This window comes from Meleagris gallopavo, chromosome 25 (assembly GCF_905368555.1).
Source record: "Meleagris gallopavo chromosome 25, MGAL_WU_HG_1.1, whole genome shotgun sequence".
Lineage (NCBI taxonomy): Eukaryota > Metazoa > Chordata > Aves > Galliformes > Phasianidae > Meleagris > Meleagris gallopavo.
The window spans coordinates 4,921,930-4,949,712 of NC_139428.1; the positions used below are offsets into that span (position 1 = coordinate 4,921,930).

General features: G+C 50.5%; 1 protein-coding gene across 7 annotated transcripts; it reads left to right on the forward strand.

Annotated features, from left to right (window-relative positions):
• NFYC (nuclear transcription factor Y subunit gamma) lies at positions 1–27,735 on the forward strand. Of its 7 annotated transcripts, none has more exons than XM_085208605.1 (10): positions 4–186; positions 11,407–11,519; positions 14,535–14,606; positions 16,091–16,204; positions 18,012–18,107; positions 21,153–21,326; positions 22,123–22,260; positions 25,539–25,646; positions 26,350–26,409; positions 26,884–27,735. In XM_085208605.1, exons 2-10 carry the CDS (start codon positions 11,415–11,417, stop codon positions 26,998–27,000), a joined length of 984 nt encoding a protein of 327 aa, XP_085064731.1. In that variant the 5' UTR covers positions 4–186; positions 11,407–11,414; the 3' UTR covers positions 27,001–27,735. The 7 variants fall into 7 exon arrangements, with proteins under 7 accessions (XP_085064735.1, XP_085064733.1, XP_085064731.1 ...); XM_085208604.1 differs by having other exon boundaries at positions 6–186; positions 26,881–27,735; XM_085208610.1 differs by lacking the exon at positions 4–186 and adding an exon at positions 1,745–1,917 and having other exon boundaries at positions 26,881–27,735.
• The last annotated feature ends 48 nt before the right edge of the window (positions 27,736–27,783 follow it).

The following is a 27,783-nucleotide window of genomic DNA, read 5'->3' on the forward strand; positions in this document are numbered from 1 at the left end:
AAGGGAGAGGGGCGTGGCCTCCGCCCCGCCGCCTCACGGGTCCGCCGCCATCTTGTTTCTCGGCCGCCGGGCGCGCGCTCTGCTCCGGCCGCACCCCTCCCCCTCCCTCCCGCCTCCCGCCAGCCGGGCCGGAAGCAGCGCGGCCGCCGGGCGGAGGAGGCGGAGGTCGCGGCGCCGACCGGCACGGTGAGTGAGCGGGGGGCGGGTTGGACGACGGCGGGGGGGAGGCGGCGGCCTAGCGAGAGCCGTGGGGCGGGGGCGGCGCGAGGGATTCTCCCCCTCCCCCCTCTTCGGCGGCGCCGCTCCGATTGGCGCAGACTCACCGCGCGCGCTGATTGGCCCATGCAGGGGGAGGCGGGCGAAAGAAGCCGCGCGCTGATTGGCTGCTGAGAGGCGGACCGGGAGCCCAACCGTTTCCCCGCGCAGCGCGGGGTGGGGGCGGCGAGGCCTGGGCGAGTCTGTGCCGGTGTGTGGGCCCGGCGGGGCCCTGCTGCGGAGAGCGCGATTCCGCGTCCCGTTACCAGTTGTTACCGATACCCGTTCGTTTGTTTGATTTTTTTTTTTTTGCTCCGCACGCCTTAGGAGGGGCCGGGCCGTGAGGCGGGCAGAGCTGTGCTGTGTGCGCGGCTCTGTGCTGAGTCCTCACCGTAAACGCGGTTCCTGAGAGAAGGACAGAAGCGCGGCCCAGGGCCAACAGCTGTTGCGGTCGGCTCGGTTCCATTCAGACCGCAGCGTTCCCTATCTGCTGGCTGTGGAGCAGCAGCAGGCTTAGGACACACCAGCTGGCAGGGACTGCTCACGGTGTGTGTGTGACACATGGCTCGGAGCACTCAGGGAATGAACGGCAGCGCCGGCGGCCCTTTGGCCTGCAGTCTGCCTCCTCGTAGTGCTTTGTCTGCAGACAGCCGAGATGGGGGTCCCGGCTGGTTCCAGTGCACTGCAGAGCAGACTGAAAACAGGGTCCTACACACAGCACACACACCTGGCTCATCAGGCAGCGGGCACTGCTGTTGCCCATGGCAACATTGCGTGTCTTCTGATAGGTGTATCCACGCCTTTTTAAACGAGGTTATGTTTTTGGACAGAGCTGCTGTTATTACATTGAGCCTCATAACATTGCTGGCTTAAAACTACGCGCAGCTCGCTGTCCTTTGTGCATTGGTGACGAACGGGCACAGCCTGTCGCGATGCTGCTGGCACTGCACGGCCCTTTGCGAACGCTGGGTTTGGTGCAGCAGGTACCGCTGACCGTGGGATGCAGAAGTCGGGCAGAGGCTCCGCTTTCATTTTATTTGTTGCGATTTCTCGGCATCGCTTCCGAGCGGCGGGTGGGTGCCCTGAGCGGCGGCCCCGCAGCGCTGCCCAACAACCCGGCCCCGCGCTGCCCCGGGAACGGCTCCGCGCTCCGCCCTCCCGCGCGGCCCCGTGACGCGCCGCCGGAGGAGGGGGCGGGCGTTGCTGGGAGCGACAGCCGCGCTGGCCAATCGGCAGCGCCGCGCGCCCCCTCCGCGTGTCGGCTGGCCAATAGGCGTCGCCAAACGGGAGAGGAGGGCGCGGGGCCGCGCCGCCGAGGGGGCCGCGGGCGGGCGCCGCTCTGACCCCTGCGCTGCCTCTCAAGGTAACTTTAAAGCAGGAAGCGGACGGCCGGGGCGAGCCGCCGGCGGCAGCCAATGAGTGCGCGGGACTGCGTCTCCCCCCGGCGGCGCTCAGCCAATGGGCGCGGCGGGGCGGGCGCAGCAGGGTAGGCTGAGCGGCGGCTGTTAAAGGGGCCGGGGCCCCGGTCCGGCGGGGACGCGGAGTCCCGGCAGGCAGGGGTCAGCTCAAAGACAAAGGAATGGCGGACCGGCCCGGGACGCCCGGGGGCCGCAGCCCCGCGGCATCATCCCGTCCTGCCCGGCGGGCGGCCCCTGCGGCCCGGTGAGATGGTGGTGCTGGCGGGGGCCGCGCGGATTGGGCGGGGGGCGGCCGCGGCCCGGTGACAGCGCAGCGATGGCACCGCCCGGCACCGCGCGGGGCTCCCCTCCGCAACGACGGACGGGGCTGCGGGCTGCGGGCGCGGCTCAGTGCTCCGGGCCGAGCGCCCGGCGTCGGGGAGGAGGGGGTGCGGGCAGGCGAACGGAGGGGTCATCCCGGGCTGAGCTGTGCGCGGGGCCGCGCCGCCAACCGGGAGCGTGGATCGAGGGGGGGCACAAAATGGCAGCGCTTCCCCCGGTGCCCGCCGAGCTGCGGGGCTGGGGAAGGGGGAGGGAGGTAAAGGGGGATGCGGGAGCCGGCTCTGACGCCCGGCCTCTGCGGCCCGACGGCACCGTGGGCATCGGGCCCCCAGCCGCCCCCGGGCTCCTGCCCGCAGCCCTTTTGTTTTCTCTCCCGTTTGCCTCCGAACACTGAAGGTCACTGAGAGGCCGAGCGCCGCTGGGCACACGGAACGGCCAGCGAGCCGAGAGCGACACGGGTGAGCGGGGAGCCCCCGGGGAACCAAGCCTGGGCCTGGAGCCGGTGCTGAGCTGCAGCCCAGTGCCCGAGTGAGGCCTCCCCACATCACCAGCAGTGACCTTGAGAAGCCGCGGCTCCCGGCCTCCGGAATGAAGGACAAAGTTTGTTGTCGGCACTTTGGCTGGGAAAAAAAAAAGAATGCGAGTTGAAAAATGAAGCTGCTCCCCTCGCCCAGGGCAGCGAGGGCATGGGGAATGGTGTGCAGCTCAGCAGTAAGTGCACATCGCAGGCATTCCTGCACTGCAGCGGGATGTTGGGTGCTGCTGGCACGTCCTTGCGGTGCCGGTGGGCTGCAGGACACAACCCGGTGCTCTGAGCCCACTTCAGGGCTTTTTGTTCTCCAGCTGCAAATTGTTGGCTTCAGAATTGCTGTTCTCAGAACTGGAGGTAATTATGTTGTGCATCTTATGTCAGAGCTGGGCGCGTTCCCTGAGCTCGAGCCTCGGTGATGCCACCTGTAACTGAGGGACCACACTGGGCTCTGGCTGCAACCTGAGTGCTTTTGGAGTTGCTGCAGCCTCTGAGCGTCACTGGGTATTTTAATTCCATTACAGCTGATGAGAAGCATTGCCCTTCCTCAAGCTTTCTGTGGCTTCATGTGGCTTCAAGTCTGAAAGTGGCAGAGAGAAACCATCCCCTATTGGTACCAGTGGCTGCTCCAGGTCATTGGTGGAGCAGCAGCAGCACCTGAAGCGGCTGTGGGCATCTGGGTGTTGCTGCCAGCAAGGTCACTGCTGGCCTCTACGTGTAGATATGAGCCATTTTAAGCTGTTTTTTTCCATGTATTTTGGATGTATTCAACTCCTCTATGCTTTTGAGAGGTAGCCAGAGCCTTCATTACACCCAGCATTCGTCGTGTTTTGGATCTTGAGCTTGCAGGAGCTGTGGATGTGTAGCAGTAGGTGCTGCTTGATCTTCCTGGGAGAAGAACAGCAAAAAAGAAGCCGTGAAGCTTCCAGCACTGAAAAGGGATTTGTGTACACGTTCTGCCCGCTCTGACCTTCTGGTAACCCATGGAATGGAGGGAAGGTTCCCATGTCCCAGCTGTGCTGCTCTGTGGGGTTGGCGTGTGTTCTCCATGCCCCAAAGGTCCCTGCTTTGAGCAGGCCCACAAACCAGGCCCTAGGTTTCATTTGAGGACTTTTCCATGGTTATTTCTTGTACTACAGCAGCTGGCAGCACCAGCAGGGGAGGCTTAGAGGATGCAGGGTTGTTGTGGGAAGCTGTTGCCTATGGGTTGAGGCACCTGGAGCCTGGTGGGTGCCTGCAGGAGGTCACCTTCAGAGCTGGTGCTGGTGTTTGTTTTGTTGGGTTCCTTGAATTGGCCTGGGATCTGGTATTTATGTAATGCAGCGTGACATCTGTATCCCAGTGGTGTGGGTACAGGAAGCAGCTTAATAGGGCTGCCTGCACTGGAAGTGAATCAGATTGGTCTGGTTAACTTCAGCTCTTTTCTTGTTTTGCTGTTGTGCTTCATAGTGGCCAAAGAACTGCTGTGGGGGCATTGTCTGTGTGACCAAACGTTGGGCACTGCTGAGGAAGCTCCTGTTGTGTATTGCTCAGAACCCAAGAATTCCTGCCTGCTGAGATCTCGCTTTGGGGATTTTCTCCTGTTGCCTTGTCCTGTTTGGTCACTGCCTGATGAGTCAAAGTGGGTCACCCTCAGCTGTCTTCTTTATTCATTGAAGGTGACCCACAAGGGTGTAGATTTGGATGTTTGTAGCACGAGATCGTTAAAAAAAAAAATAAAGGCCTCATGACAGCGTTCTGCCTGGCCATTGAGCACCGTAGGTTGTGCTTTAAGTGAGGTTTTCTGACCTTGGGAAGCTAAAAGCTTGAGCCTGTGTTACAAAAATTACTTCTAACTTCTGTGGGATGCCATTTGTTAATTTAATTTATGAAACGGAGTAAAGAAGGAAATAAGACCATCGAGTGTTCTAATAATCCCTGGAGGGCAAAGAGCCCTGCAGCCCCTAAAAGCCGTGTGTTCCTTTTTCTACCAAGAGCAGCAAAGTTCTCAGGAGCAATGCTTAAAGCTGGCGCAGCCTTTCCCTCTGCTTACAGCTGTCACAAGGGTTTGTGATCACCTCCTGTTTGCCGTTCACACATCTGCTGCTGTTTAGGTGTGCTTTCAGTCCTTCTTTCTGCCTTGCCCTCCTCCCTCTCCAGCAGGACGGTGGTGACTGAGCCTAAAAGTGCAGCAGATGAGCAAAGAAACACGCAACGCTTAAGACTGCATTAAAACTGGAGCACAACTGCCCTAGATGAGCATCTATTTAATAATGTTTAACTGTTGAAATACCAAATATCAAGTATGACCCTTGTGCTCTTTCATTCAAAGAAGAAGGGAGTAAAATAACCAACGCAAACAGCAATTCAGATTATTTTGTTTGCTTTACCTTCCGAAAGAAAACTGCCGGCGTTCTTTTCCACGTGGTGGTTGAAGGTTTGCAGCCCAGTTTTGGATTCAGTACAGCTGTGGGCAGGCAGCTCTCAAGCCGAAGCTCAGTTCTGTGCCATGCGGTGCTGCTGGGGGTTGTGATACCAGCCTGGTGTATCTGTGTGCACGGCTGTGTGGTGGCTTTTAGCAGTGCTGTCAGGTAGCTCGTGCACTGCAGTGACCTCAGGTTTCTGTAAAAGTGTGAGTGTGATTGCTGTTATCTTCCTGTCCTGAAGGAGTGAAGCCAGCTGACAGCAGCCTGAGGCTGCCCCGTCCCACCTCCTGTGATGGCCGTTGCCTTTGGGTCACGCTGTGTCCTGTACAGAAGTAAGCAAGGTGCTGTGGTTCCTCTGGGTGACGCACAGGGCAGTGCTGTGGCTGTTCCCATCCTGCACCCCAGGGCAGCACGGCGCTGTGGCTCTCGTCCTGCGCAGCCTGCGTGGAAAGTGCCAGCTCTTCATCCAGTGACAGCCTAGAGCTTGTTGAAGCTTTTGTGCAGCTCTGTCAAGCTGGGCTGTAATTCCGTGTCAGGAGAAGCTGTCTGGTCAGTTTGTGCTCTGTGTGGATGGAGCCGGTGGGATGCTCTGTTCTGCCTCCCCTCTGCAGGAGCTGCAGCACCGCCTCGAATCCAGCCCTGCTCCTCCAGCCCCAGCCTGCCCAAAGCAGGTGGCAGGGGCTGTGCTGGGAGTACAGTGGGCACGGGGTCGGTGCAGGGCAGATGGGGCACGAGGGCAGCATGCCTGGTGGGCAGGGCCCAGCCACGTCCCGGTGGAGCTGCGTTTGAGGAGTTGGGTGCTGGTAGAAATGCAGATCCAGAGCCTCTCCTTGGCATTGCGGCTGATTTGGGCTTAAATCAAACGCTGTGCCTCGCAGGAATGAAAACAAGTAATGAGTTAGAGGTACGAGAGAGTTAATGTTCAAACAGTGCTTTGAAGATAAAATATATTCTGCTAAATAGTTCAAGAAGAAAGGGCTGGAAGGCACCTGAAGAGGTCATCTTATTTGTTTTTCTGCCCCAAGGCAAGAACAACTCGAGCTCAGCCCTTTCTGACTTGTATGTGCAGCCTTTTCTTACCAACCTGCAGCAAGATGCGCTCTGTATCCTCCACAGGTAACAGTCCAGCTCAACCACCCCGTCTGTCGTGGTCAATTTTCATTTTATCAAACGAGAAATCTACAAATGTACACCTTATCCAGCCCTGGATGATCCTCCATGCCGACATCACGGGGTGACGGGACCAGCTGCGTGTGCAATGCTGCAAGAAGGCAAGGTTAAAAATAAACCAAGGGGTTGCAGAAGCTTCTTATAATGGCACACTGGAAGGAAGTGCTTGTTTTGAATTATGGTGGTTATGCAGAAACCTCTGGAATTTGCTCCTAAGAGGTTGAAAGTTTGTTTTCATCGAGAGCAGAACTTGAGAATCTTTGTAGGTTTGTGAGCATGGCCTTTTCCCACTGCCTGCAAGGCTTTGCAGGACTGTTCTACAGAAATGGAGTTCCCACATCGCTTGGGTGAATGATTTTGGCCTGCATTTTTGCCGTGACTTGATGTGTAATTATTACCCACAGTTAAAGGTGGTTGTTCTTATGCTTTAGTAACAGCAGCATCGCTGGTGCTGCCACGTGCTGAGCGTCACTGTGCTGACCCTGCTGTCTTTGTCCCTTTCTGAGCATCAGTCAGATCCATTCAGCTCACCTGACGTTTATTTTCTGGTGCTTTGAGCAGACCCTGTGTGTGTGCTGCAAGGAGTGAAGTTGTGCTGCTGTGTTCTGATCACTCGCATTAAGTACTTGTGTGTCTGGATGCTTTGTGCAGAGCCTGGGTGTGCTCTTGGCTGGGACGTCCTGCTTGTTATCTGTGCTTCCTGCTTGGTTTTTGTTTGGTTGGTTTTGTTCAAGGCTGATTTTGCTTCAAAAACTGTTGCATATAGACATGACGTCTCCTTAGAATTGCAATAAATGTGACCTTATTTCAGGAAAGGAGGTCTGGATGGGAATTAGAAGGTTACCTGTGTTATCTTGAGTGGCTCTCAAAGCAGAGGAGCTGTGCGGTGAGTTGAGGCATCTCAGTGGCAGCACTTCAGCCCATTGGCACAACTTCCACAGGTTTGTTTTGAAGTGAGGTCGCAGGGGATGCGATGGCACACAAAGCATCGCAGCTCCTCGCAGCATGCAGATGTGCTGCCAGCTCAGCATCGGCCATCACAAAGGCTGCCCGGGCTCAGGGTTGGTGTAGCCCATTCCAAAGTGGATTGATGCTCTGTTTGGGGTTCTGCTGCTCCCTCGGATGCCCTAATGGCCATCATGAGAGCAGGATCTCACAGGGGGTGCTGGCACGTGGCTGTCAGACGTTGAAGGCTCCTCCTCTGCCACCATTTACAGAAATGTGTTACTGGATTCGTGTAAACCTGTATGTGCCTCTTGTGAAACTAGTTCAGCGTCGCTAGATTGTTCCTCCTGATTTGGGCAGGATCAGGTGTCTGGCACTTCTTGCTAGGCAGAGCTCATTCTTTAGATATGCAAGTGGGCTGTGCACATCTTACTTTTTAATCAAGGGACAGGCTCCCAGAACAGAGCTGCAGTGAGAGCATCACGCTGGAAGCAGTGCTGAATGTCAGAGCAGAGCTTGTTCCAGATGCTCACTTTTCAGCTCTGTGGATCCGTTCGTACTTCAGGGTTTTGCTGTGTGCAGAGGCATTGGTTTTTATTCTTTGCTATATCAAAAAGTAGTAACATGAAAGGAGACGCAGTGCTGCTTTTTTTTCTGTAACACCACTTCCTAATAATTAGGCTTCTATGAGTTTGTGTGATAGGAAGTGTAAAACCAACAGAGTCGTGTGGCCTTTTGGGTGGTGGTTCTTCAAAGCCCTGTCTGTGGAGGTGGTAATTCCACAGAGGAATGGTGACAGACTGATGGGGGGAGGACGTGCAGAGGCAGTTTTCAGTTAAAACCAATACATCTGTACCTGCAGCTGAGGGTGCTGAGGCACAGCACTTGTCTGTGCTTCTGCCTTGTTTCTTTACAGCCTCCATCTCACTGCAGGTTGAGCCACATCCTGAAGGTGCTGGGAAGGAACACGCTGCTGCCATGGAGCGCTGTGCAGAATGGGCTCCTTCTCATCAAGCCGGGCTGGGAGCAGCGCTGTGCCATGCAAAGCACCTGCCAGCAGATGCCTGGTGGTGGGGGCTGGTTCCTCCTTCCCTGAGAGCCTCACAGCTTCTCAGCGCGTCCCTCTGGCGCTCTTACTTTGCATATCCCTTCAGATATTTGGATAAATCGCATTTAGATCTGCTCTCCACCCACCTGGTTTGTTCAGCTGCTGCTGGGCATGGCCTGCTTGGGGCTGGAGGTGGGAGATGGAGGCTGTCTTTGTGCCTGGCCCTGTGGCAGTGCCCCGGCTCCTGCCCTCTATGGCCACTTCTTCCAGCTGAGGAGCTTTTTCAGGTGGAACTGCAAGAACCCAGAGCTCTGAGTTTAGTTTGCAGCTGTTCTGCAGCTTGTGTTGCCAGTAGCAACTTCTTGCTTGAAAGTGCATCAAGGCGTCCAGGGGGAGACGGCTTCATTTGGCTGCTTCCCCTTCCCAGGCATTAAAGAAAGATCCTTGTTGGGGCTCTATTTAAAAACAAAACAACCACAGACAGCAGCAGCGTCTTCATGGCTGCTTTGTGCTCCTACGAAGTGAGGTCCTTAAGCACTTGTCAGCTGCCACAGGGTTTTGTAAGTTTAACGTCTGCAAAAGGTGTTCTGCTCTGGTGAGCAGAAAAGCTCTAATTGCAAAGTGTTGCTGCCTTGGTTCTTGAGATGTGCTGGCTAATCTGCTCTGTAATCACCTCCAGGCATTTTATGCCCAGGCCTCAGCATTTTGGCCTCCTTTTCCCTGTGTCTGGAAACAGAATGTTATCCTTCACGGGGCACCCAGGGGCTGTTCGGAGGGGATGCATGGTGTCAGGGTGGATGCAGCCCACTCCTACGTGGCCATTTCTTACCTGGTGTGTGCTTTGGGGGCCTTGGGCTTTGGGATTTGTTTGCTTGTGCCGAGTGGAGTTACGTGAGATGGGTTTGAGCCTCTGTCATTCAGCAGCAGGATGAGGTGGGAGAGCCTGGAGCTCGTGGGGATCCACAGGAGGAAGTCCTGGGGTGGGGGAAGCAAAGTGGAAGGGTGCTGTCGAAGTTCCCTGCGTATCAAAGCAGATAAACAGGGTGAGATGCTGATCCCATGAGCCCACAGGAGCTGCCTTCCCACTAGCTCAGGGGGTTTATCTCCAGCCCTGGGGTGTTTTTTCTGCTGCTGCTATTCCTGATAGGAGGCGTTCTTAAAACGCAGGAACGCAGTTCCCCCGGGTGAAGGAACTTACCTAATGGTGCAGGAATGGTTCTGTTATTGAAGTTGGTTTCATGGAGCCAACGCTGAGGGTTTGCATGGAAGTTTGGGTTTTTCTGTTTTCTTTTTCTTTACAGTCTTCCTCTAATGCTTGCAGGCATATTCAAGGTCCCTTATGTATCTCTCCTAGTGGGAACTAAGAACTGGAATAATGCCTTAGTAGACTTAGGCTTTTATTTCAGAGTCTCCATTATTTCCTTCTGTAAGTTTTATGAAGAAACCAGACTATGGGCAATTCTTCTGCCTGCTCGGAGGCAATCTCCTCTCACTTCTCAGTAGTCACTCTCCATTGCAGTTCTGAAACCAGTGCTGTGTGTGCTCTGCAGGTGGGAATTCTAGGCCTTCATCAGGAGGCCCCTTTAAATTCTGGGTGACCGAAGCAAACCGTTTCCAGCTCCTCCTTCCCAGTTTGGATGAGTGACAGAGGCTTACACCTAATGCTTCATTTGCCCTTGCATGTAATGCTGTGTTGATGCCAGAGCTTTCTTCCCCTTTGCTCCATCTTTAACCTGTTGCTTCTTAGGGTTCTGTTGCATTCCAGTGCAGCATCTAAGCAGGCTGAAAGCAAGACATCTGTGGTTTTGAGTCAGGCCTGAGAAGTGATTTGGCGTGGCACCAGGATGAATGGCATCTCCAGTTGCAGCAAGGATCCCATCCAGTGTCAGTGCTGAAATATTGCCAGGTAGAAAGGATTAGCTTTATTTGTGTGTATCTACACTATTTTTTGTCTGTATTTCACAAAGCAGATCATGGGGAGGAATCAAGGGCCAATTTTAAATTTTCATAAGAATATTTATCTCTGTATTTTCTTATAAATACTTGAAATATCTTCGTCTGTAGGAGGATGGCATTATAATGCAAATAATTGTTGAAGAGGCATCAAGCAGCTTGTCAGTCACTGATTTCCATAGGTGCCTGCAGTTCTCCCTGTCTCTAGCACCTGTTTCACTGTGGTCTTGTCCCCTCCTCCTTGCTGTGCTCTGTCAAAATTCCCCCCAGCTCCTCCTTCCCAGGGTGGTTGAAGGGAAAGAACCCTGCCCACAGGCTGCCTGGGGAGCACAGCCTGCAGGAGGTGCTGCGCCGTCCCTCTCCCTCATCAGCTCATAGGATTTCGTGCCATGTCCTCGCTTTGGGCTTGTAGGTGCTGGACTCTGCTGTTGTGCTGCCTTTGGCCCGGGGAAGGGCTGAGGGTTGGCAGCAACACGAGCTGTGCCATTCGTGTCCCAGCTGAACGTGGGCTGCTGTCTTCTGCCCTTCTGGAGGTGTTTCCCTATGGAAGCTGTATCACCCTTGCTCTCTTCACAGCTGCTGTACATGAGGAGAAGCTCAGAGATGTCTTCTTTGTACTTCTTGTCGTCTTGTGGGGACCTCAGAGCTGCCTGGGGTGTCCCCAGGAGCATTTAGCATCACTGCCGCAGGGCTCCGTGCTTGTGCTCACTCAAGAGGTGCTCACCAACTCCTCTGGTGTCCACCCAAACATTTCTGTGCTGGGAACATCAGGTCCTGCACCCTGCTGGGCACGGCTGCCTGCTCCATGCTGCCTGCTGGGCTCCTGCCGTGCTGCCAGATAGCGAGGTCTGTGCACAATGACACCTTTCTACCAGGCACAGAAGAATTTGTTTAATTAAGCTTTTTAGAAATAATACCAGGCTGACCTTGACATCGTCTCTTCACCTTGAGGGGATTTGCTGCTGTATTCTGCACTGTTGTTGGCTGTAAGAAGCGCTAGAGTAAATGTTGGTGCACACTGCAGTATGGGCTGTGAGCGAGCACTGGTTGTGCCCTGTAAGTGCCTGTGAGAAGACAGAACTCTAATAAGGGAATGGGGAGAGAACTTTTGTTTTCAATTCCTTTTTTTATGTATTCTTCTACAATCTTTGAAAAAAAAAAACAAAAACAACAAAAAAAATATCCCACTTTCAGCAGCCACGTAAAGATACTCATAACCTCTGAGACGTGGCCTGGCATTCCTTGGCAGTTCTCCTGTTGGTTGGCCAGGCTGGGCTCTTCCTGCAGCCCCGGGACTCGGAGGGGATCTGTGGATGCCTGCATCCCTCTCTCACTGCTGATGCTTGCTCTGCTTTCTCCCAGTTTCCAGCATGTCTACAGATGGCAGCTTCGCCACAGGCAGCAGCAGCGATGCCCAGCAGAGCCTGCAGTCCTTCTGGCCCCGCGTCATGGAGGAGATCCGCAACCTCACAGTGGTGAGTGCCTCAGCGGGTCACACTGCTGCTAAAGAGCCCGTGGTGCATTTCAGAACGTCTACAGGTGTAGCTGCCTTCAGTGCTTTGAGCTAACAGGAGGTTGAGGGATTTGAATTGTAACTCGCGCTGTGCTGCGCAGGCTGCTCTGCTGCTTCTCAACTCCGGTGATACAAAATAAGTGATGAGAGTTACTTCCATGTAAGAGCACTCTTAATCCCCCCCTGCCTCTTTATAAATTCAAACATCTGGCTATTGGCAGACAGTGGCAATTTTGTGAATGAATTTGTGGTTTTCATTTTCTGTATAGAACAATTATGCTTTTTCAGAACCGCCTCCTTTGACAAGTCTGAAGTCTTGAAAATCACTTGAATGCCAAATGCATCGTTATCACGTGCCTCATTAATTTAAAGACATTTCATTAAAAAAAAAAATCACATAGAGGCTGAGAATAGGAATTGGACTAAGTAGCTTCTATTTTTCCATCCCCAGAAGAGATGTGCCTGAGAACGAGGGCATATAATAAAAAATGGCTTTTTGAGAGAGATGGAGAGGTGGCTGTGATGCAGCAGTCCTGCAGGCACATCCTGAGCTTGTAATGCGAGTGAAAACAAAAGAGCTCTGGTTGAAGACGGGCTCTTCAAAGTGAAAACCCCAATCCAGTAGTTGGAAGATAAGCTGCTTTTTTTTCTGCCTGCGTGCAGATAGTTGATTGAAGAAACAGATGTAGAATTTTGTATGCATAACCAGAATTAATTACTTTCTTCTTTTACTCTTGTGTTCAAGAGCTGTAGTTTGTCTTTGTCTCCACATGAAAGGGGTTTATTCCACAGCTTATCAAGTATGGGCAGCTTAATTTTTAACTGCTATGTGAAGCTATTTATCGCATGGCAAGGTAGGAAGTCACTGGAAATTAACTGGAGACACTGGAGCAGAGATAGCAGGGCAGAGGATTTAGTGCAGAACATCTGAATGTGGCAGTTCCCAGCAGGATCAAACCCTGACATCCGTGTGCATCTTGTGCTGCCATGCACGTGGCTGGAAGTAACCTCGGAGCTCATCTGTGTGTGCTGTGCTGTGCAGGTGGGAGCAGCTGTGATGGAAGGCCTGCTTTGCACAGCTCTCTGCTTTGGGGCGTTTGCAGCGTGCCTCCACTGGCTGGAATGCAGGGAAGGAAAAAGGGAGCTGCTCTGTGAGAGCTGGGAGCACCGGGCTGTCCTGCAGGACAAGGGGCTGTAGCTTTCTCTTGGAGAAGCAGGAAGCAGAATTAGGCTGAAACAAGCATCGCAGCTCCGCAGTGAGCTAGAATTGGCCTGGGAAAGTATTGAGACCTAATTTGGGAAAAAGAAAAGATGAAGAATTGGTGTCTGCAGTTAGCTGTGCTGGGCAGTAGCCAGTCGTGGTCACGCTTCCCTTCACCGCGGTACTGGCGTATTGATTTTGATTTATGTGACATTTGCCTGTCAGCCTTAAAGGAATAAAGGCTCTTTAAATTGCTCTGGTTTCTCCCACTGTCTCTGTTCTCTGAAGGTTTTAATAGCATTGCACCTTGTGCAGTGCACTTGTAGCTGCAAGTGTCTGCTTGCACTTCTCTTGTTCTTGGAAGTGAAATAATTAACACCACTACGAGTTTCACGAATTAAGAATTTTGTCGTCATCTTTCCTTGAGGCCCAAAGCTCATGGAGCACTTTAAAAAGGAACGAGCTTAACAAAATAAACTCAAGGAAATCTTTGGGATATTTCTTCATGCCCTAGCAACCTCCCGACTTGTTTATGTGATGGTGACTGGTGGGAAGTGCCACCCCGATGTGCTCAGACACAGCTCCTGCCTGCCTGCCCTCTCCCAGTCCTTCCACTCCAGGGCTCTGCCCTCCTGCTGCAGGTACCGCATCCAAGATTCTTTCCAGAGCGAGAGCAGAAAGGTTTGGTGTGTTCTAATATATATCCATATCTATCTTTTTCCTACATAAATTAATAAGGTACCCCCTGCCGGAGCGCTGCCTGTACCACATACAGCTTCTGTACTTTATTTTAGTAGAAAATGGCATTTTCAGTATTTTTTTTCCTCTTTTGTTTCACTTACATGTCTCGCAGTGCTCTCTTCCCAAGAGAGAAGAGTTTCCTTTCACTTTTTGTGCCATTTTTGTGGAGAGGACATTTTGTGGAAGCCCTCTGTGCGCAGGGATTCTGCGCTCGTGCTGCAGTGGACATAACCTTACCTTTCTCCCTCTTTGAAGGGGCTCCTGGTGGCTGCACAGCGTGGATTTTTTGTTCTTCTGCACCTGCAGAGGAGGGAGGGCAGTGCTGCAGTGAAGCTCGGCAGCTTCCCTCACCCCTTGGATCTTCTCAGGGGTTTGTGCTGGCATCCCCGTGCAGAGAATCTCAGTGCATCCCTGTTGCTGAGCAGCTGCCAGCAGTGAGCAGGGCAGGGTGATTCACTGCAGCGATGGCTTCCTCTCCTCCCTGCCTCCTAAACCATCCTTAGCCTGTTCTGAGTCAGCAGTTCCCTTTGCTGGAAAATGGCAAGAAATCCATTTAAATACGGGAGTGGACGAGGTTTTGCAGGGCTCTTGACACTAAAACTGGTACTGGGCAGCGGAGAAGTGCGAGTAGAGCAGAGATTTCATCCTATGGCAACACAGCTCTTATTTGCCTTCATTTCCTCTGGTGAGTCCTTGCAAATCCCATTGCTTTCTCAGTCCTAAGACACCTAATTGAATTAGTTGCTTCAAATACACATTTCTGCATCTATTTATAACTTTAGAAACATTCTGTTCTGCAGAAGGACTTCAACTTTGAGGTGAAACTGTAAATGCAAGTGTCTGACAGAAGGCCGAGGTACTGCTGTGCTGTATGAAATACAGGGAGGCGGATGGGAATGCTCAGATCTGAGGAGGAACTGCCACACCTCAAAGAACATGAGTTATTTCTATCGAGTTTTAGCTGGTTCAGTTTCAAACAACGCCGATTTGTTTTAACTTTTCTTACCTCTGTCTCAAATGTGGATCTCTCTGCAGAAAGACTTCAGGGTTCAGGAGCTGCCCCTGGCTCGGATTAAGAAGATAATGAAGCTAGATGAAGATGTGAAGGTACTCTCCTGGCTTTTGTCTTAAGTGTTTATGGCCCTTTTGGTGGATGTTGTAGCTATAATTCCTTGCAATTCATTACTTGTTGTTGTCATTGTTTATCATTATTTTTAAGGTACTTTACAGAACAATTACTGGAATGCACCGTTAGCTGGCCTGCTGTAATTAAACTGAAGTGGGGAAGCAAGATCACTTGGGATCTTTGCTGAAGACTTTTTCAATTCTGCTTTCTTTTGCTATATACCAATCTGCTGCATAATTCCGGGTGTTTCCTGGCTGCTTGTTTTTTTTTTCCTAGTGCTGAACCATCTTTTCTCATGTCTCCTTGTTTTTCTCCACTCTTCCTTTCACAAAGCTGTAGAAGGTTGAACCTGGACAGTGATAGCACTTAAACCTGCTGCACTGTTCTGTGGAAAAGTAATAACCTGGGTAGGTAAGGTGGGTTTGGTGCTGATACTTGAGCCGAATCTTTGTATCTGATAAAGTAACTGGTGAAAGGTTAGCAGCAGAAAAGCAAGGGGGGAGGATTGAGTGCATGTTGAGTCTTGCACTGCTCCAACCCTCCTGTTTGTTTAAATAGGAAGAGTCCATCGAACGTGGCTCTCCTGAGAGAGAAAAGAATGGATTGCACTCTTATTCTCAATGTGGCACCATCCTTCTCCCAGGACAGCCTTTAAATGTGAAATGAGAGTCAGGAAAAGGTGTGTTGTGTCTCCCTGTCCAAGGGAGCTATTCTTTCAGCCTGCGGCCACAAGGAGCCCAACCCCCTCAGGTCCCAATTTATGTCTGAAGTGAGCGAGTGCCAAGCTTGTGATAATGAAGGGAAGGTGAGATTTAAGAGGGAAAAGAGTCTTTGGCATCCCTTCTGGTGTTATTTAAGAAGCCTGTACTGGGGATTCAGCACTAATGCCAAGCCAGCTAATAATGAAACTGCTCAACGTGAGCAAAACTTGAGCGAGACGCTTTTTAAGGGAAAGGAATTTGGTGAGGCGCATGGTCTTTATCTGTGTCTCCAAACCTCCTTTGCAATTTCTACATTCATTTCAGATTATCTTCATGTTGCAACTATAAAGTAAGGGCCAGGCTCTCTTCAGCTTCTGTCCTCGTTCAGAATCACTTGCGTGTGCCCAGCACTGCCAGCAGCAGCTGCTGGGTGATGCCCACAGCTGAGTACACCCAGCAATTCAGAGCTGCAAGGTGCTGGCTCAACATGACCCAACACCAAGAGGTAACACCTGCCCAGGTGTGTGAGAAGCAGGCTTTGAAGACAAACTGTATGTGTGGTCAGTACTTCTGGCACTGCGTCTGACTGGAGGCTCTTTGGACTGTCAGACCCGTGGATCCGCTGATGGGGAAATTCCCCAAACTTCACTGTTAAACAACACAGCCATTCAGATTTGTGTAACATTATGCAGTTACCTTGACTACGGCTTTGCTGCATCGGAATCTCAATAGTAACTTCAAAAAATGTGTACGTTTAATTACAGATGATTAGTGCTGAGGCTCCTGTGTTGTTCGCCAAGGCAGCTCAGATATTCATAACAGAACTGACTTTGCGAGCCTGGATCCACACAGAAGACAACAAGCGCAGGACTCTGCAGGTAACAGCAGCTCCTACCTGGCCTTCAGCAGCTTCAGAAACTGTTTCCAACTCTTTGTTTTCATAATAGGAGGTGTGTTCTGTAAACAGTGGCTTTTATCACTAGGAACCTGGGTACAAAGCGCATTGCCCACTATGGTCGTGCTACTTAAATGCTTTTTGCTTAACTTGGTTTTAAAAACAAACAACAGCCATATAGACAAAAAAAAAAAAAGCCCGAAGCAGCTGCCTGCTAATTGTGACCTGCTCTAATTACTTAGGATATCTGTATCTGCTGGACTTCTGGCTGTTTTGTTTTTCAGTAGTAATTCTCCTAAGGTAGGCTTGTAGATGTTAGTTTGTGTCAATAAACGTCCAGAGATGAAAACAAAAATGGTTCTCCCACACTGATGCAGGGATGGCCATAGTGGCAAGCAGTCTGATTCCAGCCCAAAGGTGTCCTGTTGGGTGTCTGACCACTTAATCTTCACTAATTCAGGCCACTGCCAGTTCCTTAACCCGGGTTTTCATGCAGTTACAGTGGGAAGGGTGTATTTAATACACACACCAAGGAAAGGCGCTGCGTAAGCAGCAAGTGTTAACTCAGGCACGTCCTGCTAACAACTTTCAAGCTATTATTTCAGAGTTCACTTAGATCCTGATCCTAACGTATAAGACCTTTAATTGACCCAGGTTTTAATTTATGAGTGCTTCGCCTTCCCCAGCAGCTGCCATCGTAGAACAGCTGCTCTCCGCATGGACAGTGCAGCTGGAGGAATGCAGGCTTTGCTTATCAAGTATTTGGGAAAAAATTTAGAGTGGAGAGGTCTGAGTTATGGGAGGAAATTGGATTGAACCCAGTCCTCAGCACGGAGAATGAAATAGGAGAGACATCTGTTCAATAAAAGTTTTCTTCCTGGTGAAGATACTGTTATAATGTCTGCTGCCCGTGGAACAGAAGAAATGTCTCTCTTGTGCTTTCTGCATGATCATTGTTTGCACTTAAATGCCAAGGCAGTGCAGGGTTTGGAAATGTCAGCTAGCCTGAAATGTGAGGATTGATGGTCTTCTTAATGTTAGCCACACGTCAGGCAGCGCAGGCATCGCTGTCTCAACTCGTGTTCGTAGAAATGCTTTACAAATTTACCTTCAGTTAATGAATGTGAGGCTTTTAATAGCTCCTTGGGTTAGCCCTGCTTTTTCAGATGGTTTGCTAGAATGTTAAAATGGCACAGTGCATTTTATTTTTTCCTTTTTAAGACTTTCATTCTTTTTTCTTTTTTTTTTTTTTCAATCGTGGGGTTGTTTGAGATCTTAAGCAAACCCACTGCAGTGGTGCCTTATGCTGGCTGCCTCTATTCAGGTCTGCAGCACTTTGACCTAATGCTCATGCTTGGATTTCTTCTTTTGGTTAAGATATGAAAGAAAAGTTTATTTAGATAAACTTTTTATCCTTATGCACATGAAAGCAGCTTTGAGAAGCTGTTTGCCTTGCCAGTGTTTCTTAAAAGCTCATTGGCTCTTGCACATCCTTTCTCTGATACCTTTGGCCACTTTGCTAACTATGTCTTTTAATCTTCCTGCTTTCTCTTGAGCGTCTTGCCCTTCCACATGCTGCATCTTGTTCTCTCTACATCTCTCGGGATTCCCCTGCCCCAAATAAGATCCTGTGATACTATTTCTCACCAAACGTGTAGATTCTACCTAGGGGAGGTTCTGTAAAAGCTGAAGTGTGATGAACACCTTTGATTAAAAAGCTCTGCTGTATTTATCTCATGACAGAACATGCTTCTGAAGCTGAAAAGTGTTTTTTCTTTTTGCTGTTGTAGAGGAATGACATTGCCATGGCAATTACCAAGTTTGATCAGTTTGACTTTCTTATTGACATCGTCCCAAGAGATGAGCTGAAGCCTCCAAAGCGTCAGGTGAGACAGAAGAGCTGCCCTGTTGGCTGTCCTTTCCGTGGGGTGATTTCACTCTAATTGTTAGAGAGCTGATCAGGAAGTACCGAGTCTCAGATTTAGGCATGTTTGTGCCCCTTTTTATGCATTTTATTCTTCGTAGTTTTCAGATTCTTAGGTTTTTTTGTGGAAATAGAGGGGTGATGACAGAAGCCTGACTTGGGCATTTACTGAAGCAACAAAAACATTTCTAAACAGCTCTGAAAACAAACGTTACCACTATTAAAAAATGAACTTTTAAAAACTGTGCTGACTCTGCATCCTTTGGCTGCCATGAAGGAGTCCAGGCAGCTTTGCCCAGCAGTACCACCTCCCCCATCCTTCAGGGCAGTCATTGCTGCTGTAAACATCCTTGACTGGAAGCTGTGAGGTGTCAGCGGGAGCTTTCAGTCGGATGTTTACAGCTGCAGGCTGCTGCAGTCACCTGGGTGCTGCTGTCCTTGGAAGCCAGCAGACATTGCTCCAGGAGCACTTGTTGCCCTCGTGTGTGAGACGGTGCCCAAACTGCAGCGAGGTGGGGCTGAAGCCCAGTCGTGTTGCTTCATGTGCACAGAGACAGATCCAGCTTCCTTCAGCTGGTTTTCAGATACTTCTGGAGGTCTTTGAAAGGTCCAAGGTGGTCCTTAAAATGTCTTCTTCCGAGTGCTGCTGGAAAGACTGGAGAACTGTAAAACAGCTTTCTGGCAAGTGCTTTACTTGGAAGCTTTGCTTTGATGTGTTTCTTGTATGCCACAGAAGTACCTACTGTGAGCAGAGATGGTGCTCCCATTGTAGACCTGGAGTTTGAAAGCTGCTGTTTCACTTTTCGTCTGGAAATGATAGAATTGTTTGGGTTGGAAGGGACCTTTAAAGGCCGTCTGCTCCAGCTCCCCTGCAGTGCCAGGGACCCTCGCAGCTCCATCAGTGCTCAGAGCCCTTCCAGCCTGGCCTTGGGACTCTGCAGGAGCACAGCACCACACCTCTTTGGGTAACCAGTGCCACTTCTCACCACCCTTGTTGTAAAAAAGGCTTCCTTATATCCAATCTACATCTCTCTTTTTTTAAATGAGAAACCATTTCCCTTTCTCCTATCCCAACAGACCCTGCTGTGTCCTCACGGTTCTACTGAAGTGACTGCAGTGGGAGCTTGCATGTATCTGGTTTGATACAGAGATACCAAAAGGTTCACTCTGAACACAGCTGAATCATGAGAAATACTGCTAAGGGCAGGAGGAGTTTGATGGAGAAATCCAACGTAGGTTAGGGCTTTTCAGTGGAAAATATTTCTCTTATTCCACGGTGCTGAAGAATAGCTGCCCATAGGCTGACAGCCTGCACTTTTTGGCTGGGGGTGCAGTCTGTGCTTTACCACGAGAGAACTGTTTGACAACTTGGTGTTGGTTACGAGGAAGAGCTGAGAAGGGAACCATGACTGTTATGTTGCTCTGGTAACTGAAGCTATGGCTTGGAAATAAAAGATGCCCAACGATGGGGTATAGCCTGCTTCATGCAGATTTGTATTTGAAGTCATTTTTGCATGTAGCAAGGAAAATTTGAACCTGGAATAGATGCTAACATCCTTAATTGAGGGTTCAGCTAGCAGCTGGATTGGAGCTCTATAGAATAAACAGTGTACCTAAGGACTGGGCTTTACAGAAACAGCCATGGCTCTTCAATGCTTGCAGTTTTATGACTAGTGGGAGAATTGTCCTGTTGAATACATACTTAAATTTATTATTAATCCCTCCTGTAGAGGATTTGATGAAGTGAGTAGGAATTAATTGTGTGCTGCTGTGTGTAGGGAGGCCGTAGTACTGTGGGTAGTGCTGAGAGCCAGGCTCAGGGGTCACTTCTTCATTACAGCCAGCTGCCAACAGCGAAACCTTTGGGGTGTCACTTCCTGGTATGCTGTTAGAAATCTGTTGAGTGGCTCAGAGTTGGGCACTGAAGGGAAGGAGGCTCTCCTACCCAAGCCTGATGCCCACCTGGGCAACGCACGCTAGTTTTGTTTAATGGAAATTCTTTTCCTGCCCAGCTGGATACACTGAAGGTAAGCCATGAGCAGGCCTCTTCTAATGCAAGGGAGTGGAGCAGACCTGTGGGCCGTGGACCCTACCATGCTGTAGCACGTGTAAACATCCTACACTCTCAGCTGTGAACTCGAGGTGGCTGGGAGAGGATTGTTTACGCCTTCTGCCATGGAGTGAACATCTGGTGAGCCGTGTCTTCTGCTGGGTGCAGGGTCCAGTGCTCCTCTGGGAGCTCGAGAGTTGTGATTCTCGAGCATTAACCACTTGTCACGTAGCATAATCTCCCCAGATCTACTTTGCCTGAGATACCTTGAGTTATAAGGCACTTTTCTCTTCCGAAGACGTCCGTAGATGAAACAGAATGGCAGTACGGCAGCCTGTGCTTCTGCCAGCAAGCTAGAGCAGAAGCTGTTGTTCCTTTACACTCATGAGATATCCCTGCTTCCTGCAGAGTCGGGCTGTCAAGCCGTGACACAAGACAAAGTTGTTGTTATTCTGGAAAAGCTGGATTTAAATAAGTAAACCAAGGCCCTGAGATGTGCACCGAGTGCATGGCTTCTGTTCCCAGGGGTTTGACATCAGAGCTAGGCTGAGATTCGTGTTGGGCACACGGGCTAAGGAGAAGGCTTTGCTGACAGATGAGGCTTTGCAAGTCTTCCTTGTGCATTTGCAGCTCAATCTGTGTTAAGATAACAGGTGATGATGGAATTTGCTGATGAGGAGTTGTGTGGATTTCAGCTATGGTCATTTTATACGTTTGCTTCTCATAATGAAATTGGTGACTCCGTTATTATATGTAGGATACTGGAGATGGTTTTGATTTTCTTACAGCTGCATAAATGAGGAAACCTGGTTTGAGTGATCGTTTTTGAGTTACTCGAGTTCAGCTGTTAGAAAGGAGGCACTGAAGGCACCTTTGTGCTTGTGGGGGTGCTCAGTGGTGGCTGGGCTGGGCAGCTGGGGGTTCCCTCCCCATTTACCACTCTGTGCTGTGCTGCAGGAAGAGGTACGTCAGGCTGTGACCCCGGCTGAACCCGTGCAGTATTATTTCACCCTCGCTCAGCAGCCTGCTGCAGTGCAGGTCCAGGGGCAGCAGCAAGGACAGCAGACCACGACATCTACAACCACCATCCAGCCGGGGCAGATCATCATTGCTCAGCCTCAGCAGGGCCAGGTGAGTGTGGGCAGAGCTCGGGGCTGTGCAGCGTGCTGGGGACCCTTGGCTCACCTACAGGCCGTGTCCTGTTCTCACTGCTGCCAGCAGTCAGTAGTGCTATAGAAATGGGTTTCCCTTTGCAACATAAGGAGCTGAATTGTGTTGGTCCACTGAGCAAAGTAGAAATACCCTTTGAATTTCTATGCTGTAGGTTATGTTGTTTTGTGAGACTGTTACTCCAGAGCAAGTGATGGCAGCCATAGGACACACTCTGTCTTTTCCACGTGCAAGTGAAGCCGTAACGATTTTTGAGCTCTATTTCTATACAGTCAGTGGTGTTATTGTTACAGCGTGGTTTTGTTGGGTTTTTCCCTTCCTCTCCCTGCCTTTATTAATAGCATATTGAGGATCCCATGGTGAGGTGAGCACGGCACCCTTTGCTTGTCTCGATGAGCACTGCTGTGGCAGGAAGCACGCTCCCCTTACCAGGTGCCAACCATGACACCAGGCCACTGCAATCCTCAGAGCTCTGACATCTCAATTTGCAGTGCATGCATTTTCTTGAATGTATTTGGCGTGTCTCTTGAGTGACTGTGCCAAAGAGAGGCTACCTGTAAAACCAGAAAATAGTGCTCCCTCTTCGTAGTGTTACTATAAAGCGTGCAGGATGCCCCAGAGCCAGGATCACGCGGGTCTTGTTGTGGTGACTGAAGCATCAGCGAGGAGCAGTGGGGCTCAGCAGCAGCCCTGCCTGTTGCTGTGCTGCACTGCGTGGCCTCAGCCCTGTTCTGAATGCAGCCCTGTGACGATGCAGGTGGGAGAAGGCCAGCAGGTGCAGATTGTTCAGGCCCAGCCGCAAGGACAGAGCCAGCAGGCGCAGAGTGGCACCGGGCAGACCATGCAAGTCATGCAGCAGATCATCACCAACACGGGGGAGATCCAGCAGATCCCGGTAAGCCACGGTGGTGCTGGGTGTGAGCTGCCTGCAGCTGCTTCGGCGTGGGGCTGTGTGTGTGTGTGTGTGTGCTTTCTGAACTGGAAGAGGAAGTTTGGGCTGAGTGTGTTTCCTGCACCGGGAGAGAAAACGATCCAGGTGTGACATGAAGGGGGAAATAAATTCAAGCCCTGTAGTGCCCACCACCACTGCTTCCCCACAGGTGCAATAGCATTATTAGGAAGCAGTACATAAAGTACTTCCTGGATAAATTAGTTCTCCACTACAGCATGCCTTCAATGAAACGTGATTAACTTGTGTTGCCTTTCCTTTGGTTCTGCCTCTGCAACCTGGAGCCATGACCTGTGGGACTGAGTGGGAAAAGTGCCATCTGTGAGTTAGTAATCAACTCCTGCGTTGCAAAAAATAGTTCTACAAAACAGCCTGAGCTGATTGCAGGAATGGCTTTGTGCTACCAGAAGATATCTTCTCGCTTTCACCTTAACATAAGGCTGCTGTGCCTTAAGAATGGGGTTTTGAGCACACAGTGAGTTGTAAATTCTGGCGTGTGTCCAGAGTCAACACGTGGGTCCAAAAAATGTCATTTTCCTCCTCTTTGTAGCTTCTAATGACAACAAAACGGAGCCTTTTGGTTCCCATCTGAAAAATTTCACACCCCTTAAATTAAAAATCAATAAAATCCTTCCAGTTCCATGTACTTAACCAGCAACCCAGAGGTCAGACAGGTGACCAAGACGAGTGCTTCACTTTGTGATTCCTCTTGCTGTTATGAGGCTTACCCAGCTGTGCAAAGCTGATCTCTCACACAGGCTGGGATTTGCTCCGTGTCCCTTTGGCAGACGTTTGTGCTTTGACAGAGCACCTCGAGGAAAGTTAAGGCTGTGCACGCTGCCAGATTCTCCCAGTTCACTTCCCTCTTCTTCTCATCTCTGAAATCTTCAGCCAATTCCTACACCAGCTGTTGATCAGGAGGCACAAGCACTGCTTGCCAAACATGGTGCTTTACCACCAGCAGCCTTTTTTCTTCTCCACGTTCTCCACTGCCTTTCTCTTGCATTTGTTGTCCTCCTTTTCTTTATGGAAGTCTCTCTTGGGCACTTCTTAAAGGCATTTTGGATAGAGATCTCTACCCCTGCCTGGGTGGATCTGTTATAACAGAGTGGCAATAAAAGAAGTTCAAGCTTGTTTCGCAGTCATCTCCAGCAAAGGCTGTAAGTCCCTGTAGGAAAGGGACCTGGAGATTTGCAGAGGGAGAGAATTCTTTATAAAGCAGCTTGGAAGGGGCTGAAGCATTCTGCAGGAAATGCCATTCTCCACACAGGTGATGCTGTTTAATTGATGGTGCGCTTTATGAACGAGCCACTGGAGGCTTTTTAATTAGCACCTGGTTTTGGCCAGGAGAATTCTTCCTCCTCATCTTGCCTGGCAGCCTGGAAGAGCTGGGGCTCGTGGCCTCAGGCACTGCTGGAACTGCAGCTTGGGATGGAGCTATCTGCTGCCTGAGTGGGCATCTGTTGTCTTGGGGGTGCTTGGGTTCCTAATAAGAGTAACTCAAAGGGGTGTTATAATGAAATGCAGTTCTCACTTCAGTACCTAGGAGAAGTACTGCCTTGACAGTAATTAATGTGATTCCTCTTAATTGCAGCATGTTGAAGAACCGCAGTCAGTGCTGGAGGAAACACCTTTCCCTTCTTTGCTTCCAGCGAGTGAAATACAGCAGAACACGGAGCCACGCACTCACCATCAGAGCAGAGAGCCTGGGAAGCTGTAACTCACAGTTACAGTCCTTGCTCTATTCACTGCTGCTCTCTGTTCTGCTCTCTTTCTGCTCCTCTTTTATTCTTTCTCCCCTAAATCTCCTTCCTGTCTTGGTGCAATTAGTGTTACCTTCTGGCACTGCTTTTCACTCTGCTGTCTGTTAGGGTTCAGCTCAAAATCTTCCTTAACAAAATGCAAAAGGCTGAAGCACAGAACTGGTAGCATCTGCTAACACAGGAGTGCTGGGAGAATGGCCTTCTTAAATAAATGGAGTAAAGCTGGAAGGAAGGCAGTAAATGCATCCGTTACATAGCAGCCATTTGTTTGCCCACTGAATCCCGTGTTAAATTTCATCCATGCCTTCGCCTTGACCTCGCTGGGATGAATCTTTGGAGGTTGCCCTCATTTCTGGAAGAACTGTGTGTGAATTGCTTCCATCCATTCTGCTGGGAGCCTGGTTGAAATGGAAGCAGGAAGCTGCAGTGGGGAGAACTTGCTCAGCAGGCAGAGCTCAGTGCAGAAACGGATTCTTTGCTGGAATGTCTGCTTGTGTGGAGTTGGTTTGCTCATGAAATGATGTTGGTGCTTTTGGACACAGCTGGGAAGGCAGCTGTATGCCAGGAGCTCCAGCCATGGTCACTGAGCGGAGCTCAGGTGCTCTGCATGCCTTCCTTTCCCCTCCTTAAAAAATACCTCAGAATACTTGGTGTGTAATGCACCGTAAGGCTGTGGATCAAAATGTTCTGAAGTTAAGTAATGCAACGTGGAGAACTCGATGATTGTATCAACCACGTGGTGACCTTTTTATTGCCTCTCGGTGTGTCTTAGTCCCACCAGCTGCTTCTGTCACAGAAACCCAAACAGAGCTGAGGTTACTAAGATGGCTCTGCTCAGACCCCTCTCCCCAGGCATCCAGGATCCAGGCTGTAGGAAATAAATGAACTTGCACTGGAATGTGACACACAGTGCTGACCCAGTGTTGGTCTTTGCCAGGTAAAGAAGGGTTGCACTTAAGGGTTCCAGATATTATCTTGTGGTATCCCTGACTTTTGTCATCTCTACTGTCTTCAATTATTTGAAAATTTCCTGTGTTTTCTTTATGTTTTTGGCAGCATGTAGTAGGAGTGTCATGATGTGCAGCTAGCTCGGAGGAGTTGTCTGTGTGTGAAATGGAAGATCGAGCAGTAGCTGCATTCTGGTGACTAAAAGGGGAAAAAAAGTGTTCTGGATGCTCTGAAACATAGCACTTAATATGCTTTAGCTACTAACTGGCCTTTTGTCCTGGAGAAGGAAGTGCTGTGCTTCTTCAGGGTTCTCCTTCAAGAGCCTGGAGGAGTTCTGTGGACTTGGCTCTTGCCCTGTGCCAATTCCTCACCCCACTGGTGATCAGCCGGAGCTCCCCACTCTCATCTATTACCCTGGCTTCTGTTGTGGAAACAAGAAGGCAAGTTTGTGTGTTTCAGGTTACACAGTTACCTGTTTAATTTTCTTTCCCCGCCCCCTCCGCTTGTCTCCAGGTTCAGTTGAATGCTGGCCAGCTGCAGTATATCCGCTTAGCCCAGCCTGTGTCAGGCACCCAGGTAGTCCAGGGGCAGATCCAGACGCTTGCAACCAATGCACAGCAGGTATGCACTCCAACAGCAGGGCTGGCGGTTACTGTTACGGTGTTGTTCCCTATCTCCTGAAACTGCAAATTCTGGTGGAGTTTACCAACTCTTGGGCTAGGGATCCTGAGTTTCTTTTCTTCCTGTTTACCTTCATCAGAATAATAAAGCAAGGAGCGCAGTGGATGTTTCCTTGACCTGTATGTGAAAGCTGCATGTGTGTGTGTGTGTGTGTGTGTTGCTGCATAAAGCCCTTGCTGCTTCTGAGCTGGTTGCAGGTTTATCAGCCTTTTCTTTACTTCTTCTGGTTGGGTGAGGGAGGAGCAGCAGCGTGAGCTCTCAGAAAGCTTTGCAGCAGTGACACTTCAAGGCCAGCACTGCTGCTGGCAGGTTGGCTCATGATCTTTGGGGCTGCTCATTAAGGGATTCTGCTCTGCCTTCAGAGGACAGGAGGGCCGCTTCTGAGATCCCGGAGGCCACGTTCTCCTTGTGAAAGCCAGAGGACATGCTTTGTGAGGACTCAATCCCATGTCCTTTGTTCCTGACTTGCAGTCAGCACCAACATGACCACAGGCTGCAGGCTGGGATGTGTCCCACCACGCGGTGGGGCAGTCAAGTTTGGAAGAGTGGAAAAGCTCTTGAAGGGCTGCGGCAGAATGTTGTCTGTGGGGTTCTGACCCTCTCCAAAGCTCTGCCACTGACTGTCCTTCTCTTGTCCTTGTAGATCACGCAGACAGAAGTCCAGCAAGGACAGCAGCAGTTCAGCCAGTTCACAGATGGGCAGGTAGGAGCTCGGGGTGGGTTGGTGCTACAGCCCTTCAGAGTCGAAGCTGAAAGGACTGTCTTTGGGTTTGTGTGTGTTCTGGCAAAGCAGCTCTTCCAGGTAAAGCACTGCTGCTGCAGCATGACCCGAGCCAGAGGCAGAATAATGGATCTTGTGCCACTCTTAATTCAGGTGGATTCCTCAGTGTTCTGCGTTTGCTCCAGATTAACGCAGTCCATTTTAGTCCTAACCAGCTTACAAATAAAGGTCTTGATGTTCAGCCTGGCTGTTGAGTAAGTAGCATGAGCTCAGTCTGGGCATCAGAAATTGACAGAATTACTTTATGATTTAGTGATAAATGTCTACTGGCAATTCATGGTCTGCTTCTGGGGACGGATTTCACACAGACCTGAGAGCTGCTCGGGGTTTGTGCACAGAGCAGTGCTGTGTGTGATGAGAACTCACCTCCCTTCCCCTTCTTCTGTCTTCCAGCAGCTCTACCAGATCCAGCAAGTGACCATGCCTGCAGGCCAGGACATCACACAGCCCATGTTCATCCAGTCCACCAACCAGAGCTCGGATGGCCAAGCCACGCAGGTGACGGGGGACTGAGCAGGGTCACTCTGTGGGGAAACAAACACGTGCCAGCCTTCACCTTACCTGCTCTGAGGAATACATTGCTTCTGTGTCTCTACTTGACAGTAAGCCTATAGTAGGCTGCATTCTCTGGTGCACTATACGCCTTCGTCTGGTGGGTATGAGAGCATATCCAGCAAACACTGACAGGAATGCAAGATTTTTATTTTTGGAAGTCAGTATTTCAGTGTATTCAGCTGCTTGTTCAAAGCCCGTGAAACTGAAGAGAACTGATGGAGTTTGTAGCATCTCATTGAACAACGTGTAAAAGGTTTTTATCTGGTGAAATTATTAAAGGGTACCGCGTGTTGCAAGAGCTTTATTCCTGGTACTCAGTTTATGTTTCTCCCTGAATAGAGCTAGATTCAGTCCTGCCATCTCAGTGGTCTGTTTCGGGTGGGAGGGGGGAGCGTGTATGTGTGTTAGGTTGCCCTCTCCTGCCTCCTTTTTTGGTAAGCTGGAGCATTGAATATATGCAGCTAGGGGACAGGGAGTAGGGGAAGAGTAATTAAAGTGCAAACAAAAACATTCCTTGTATTACGACTGTATCTTCTAAAGACAAAGCGATTCTCCAATTCGACCTGGTTTATCCCAGAGATGCTCATGGCAGACTGGATGAACCCCAGCCCCGCTGTTCACTGTTGTACTGCCTTCGGTCGATGCATGTAATATAAGCTTCCTCAAACGAAATAAATTTCCTTTGTAAGATAACGTGTGCCCTTTCATTGGGAAGCAGAGCCCGGCATCAGCCTGGACCCG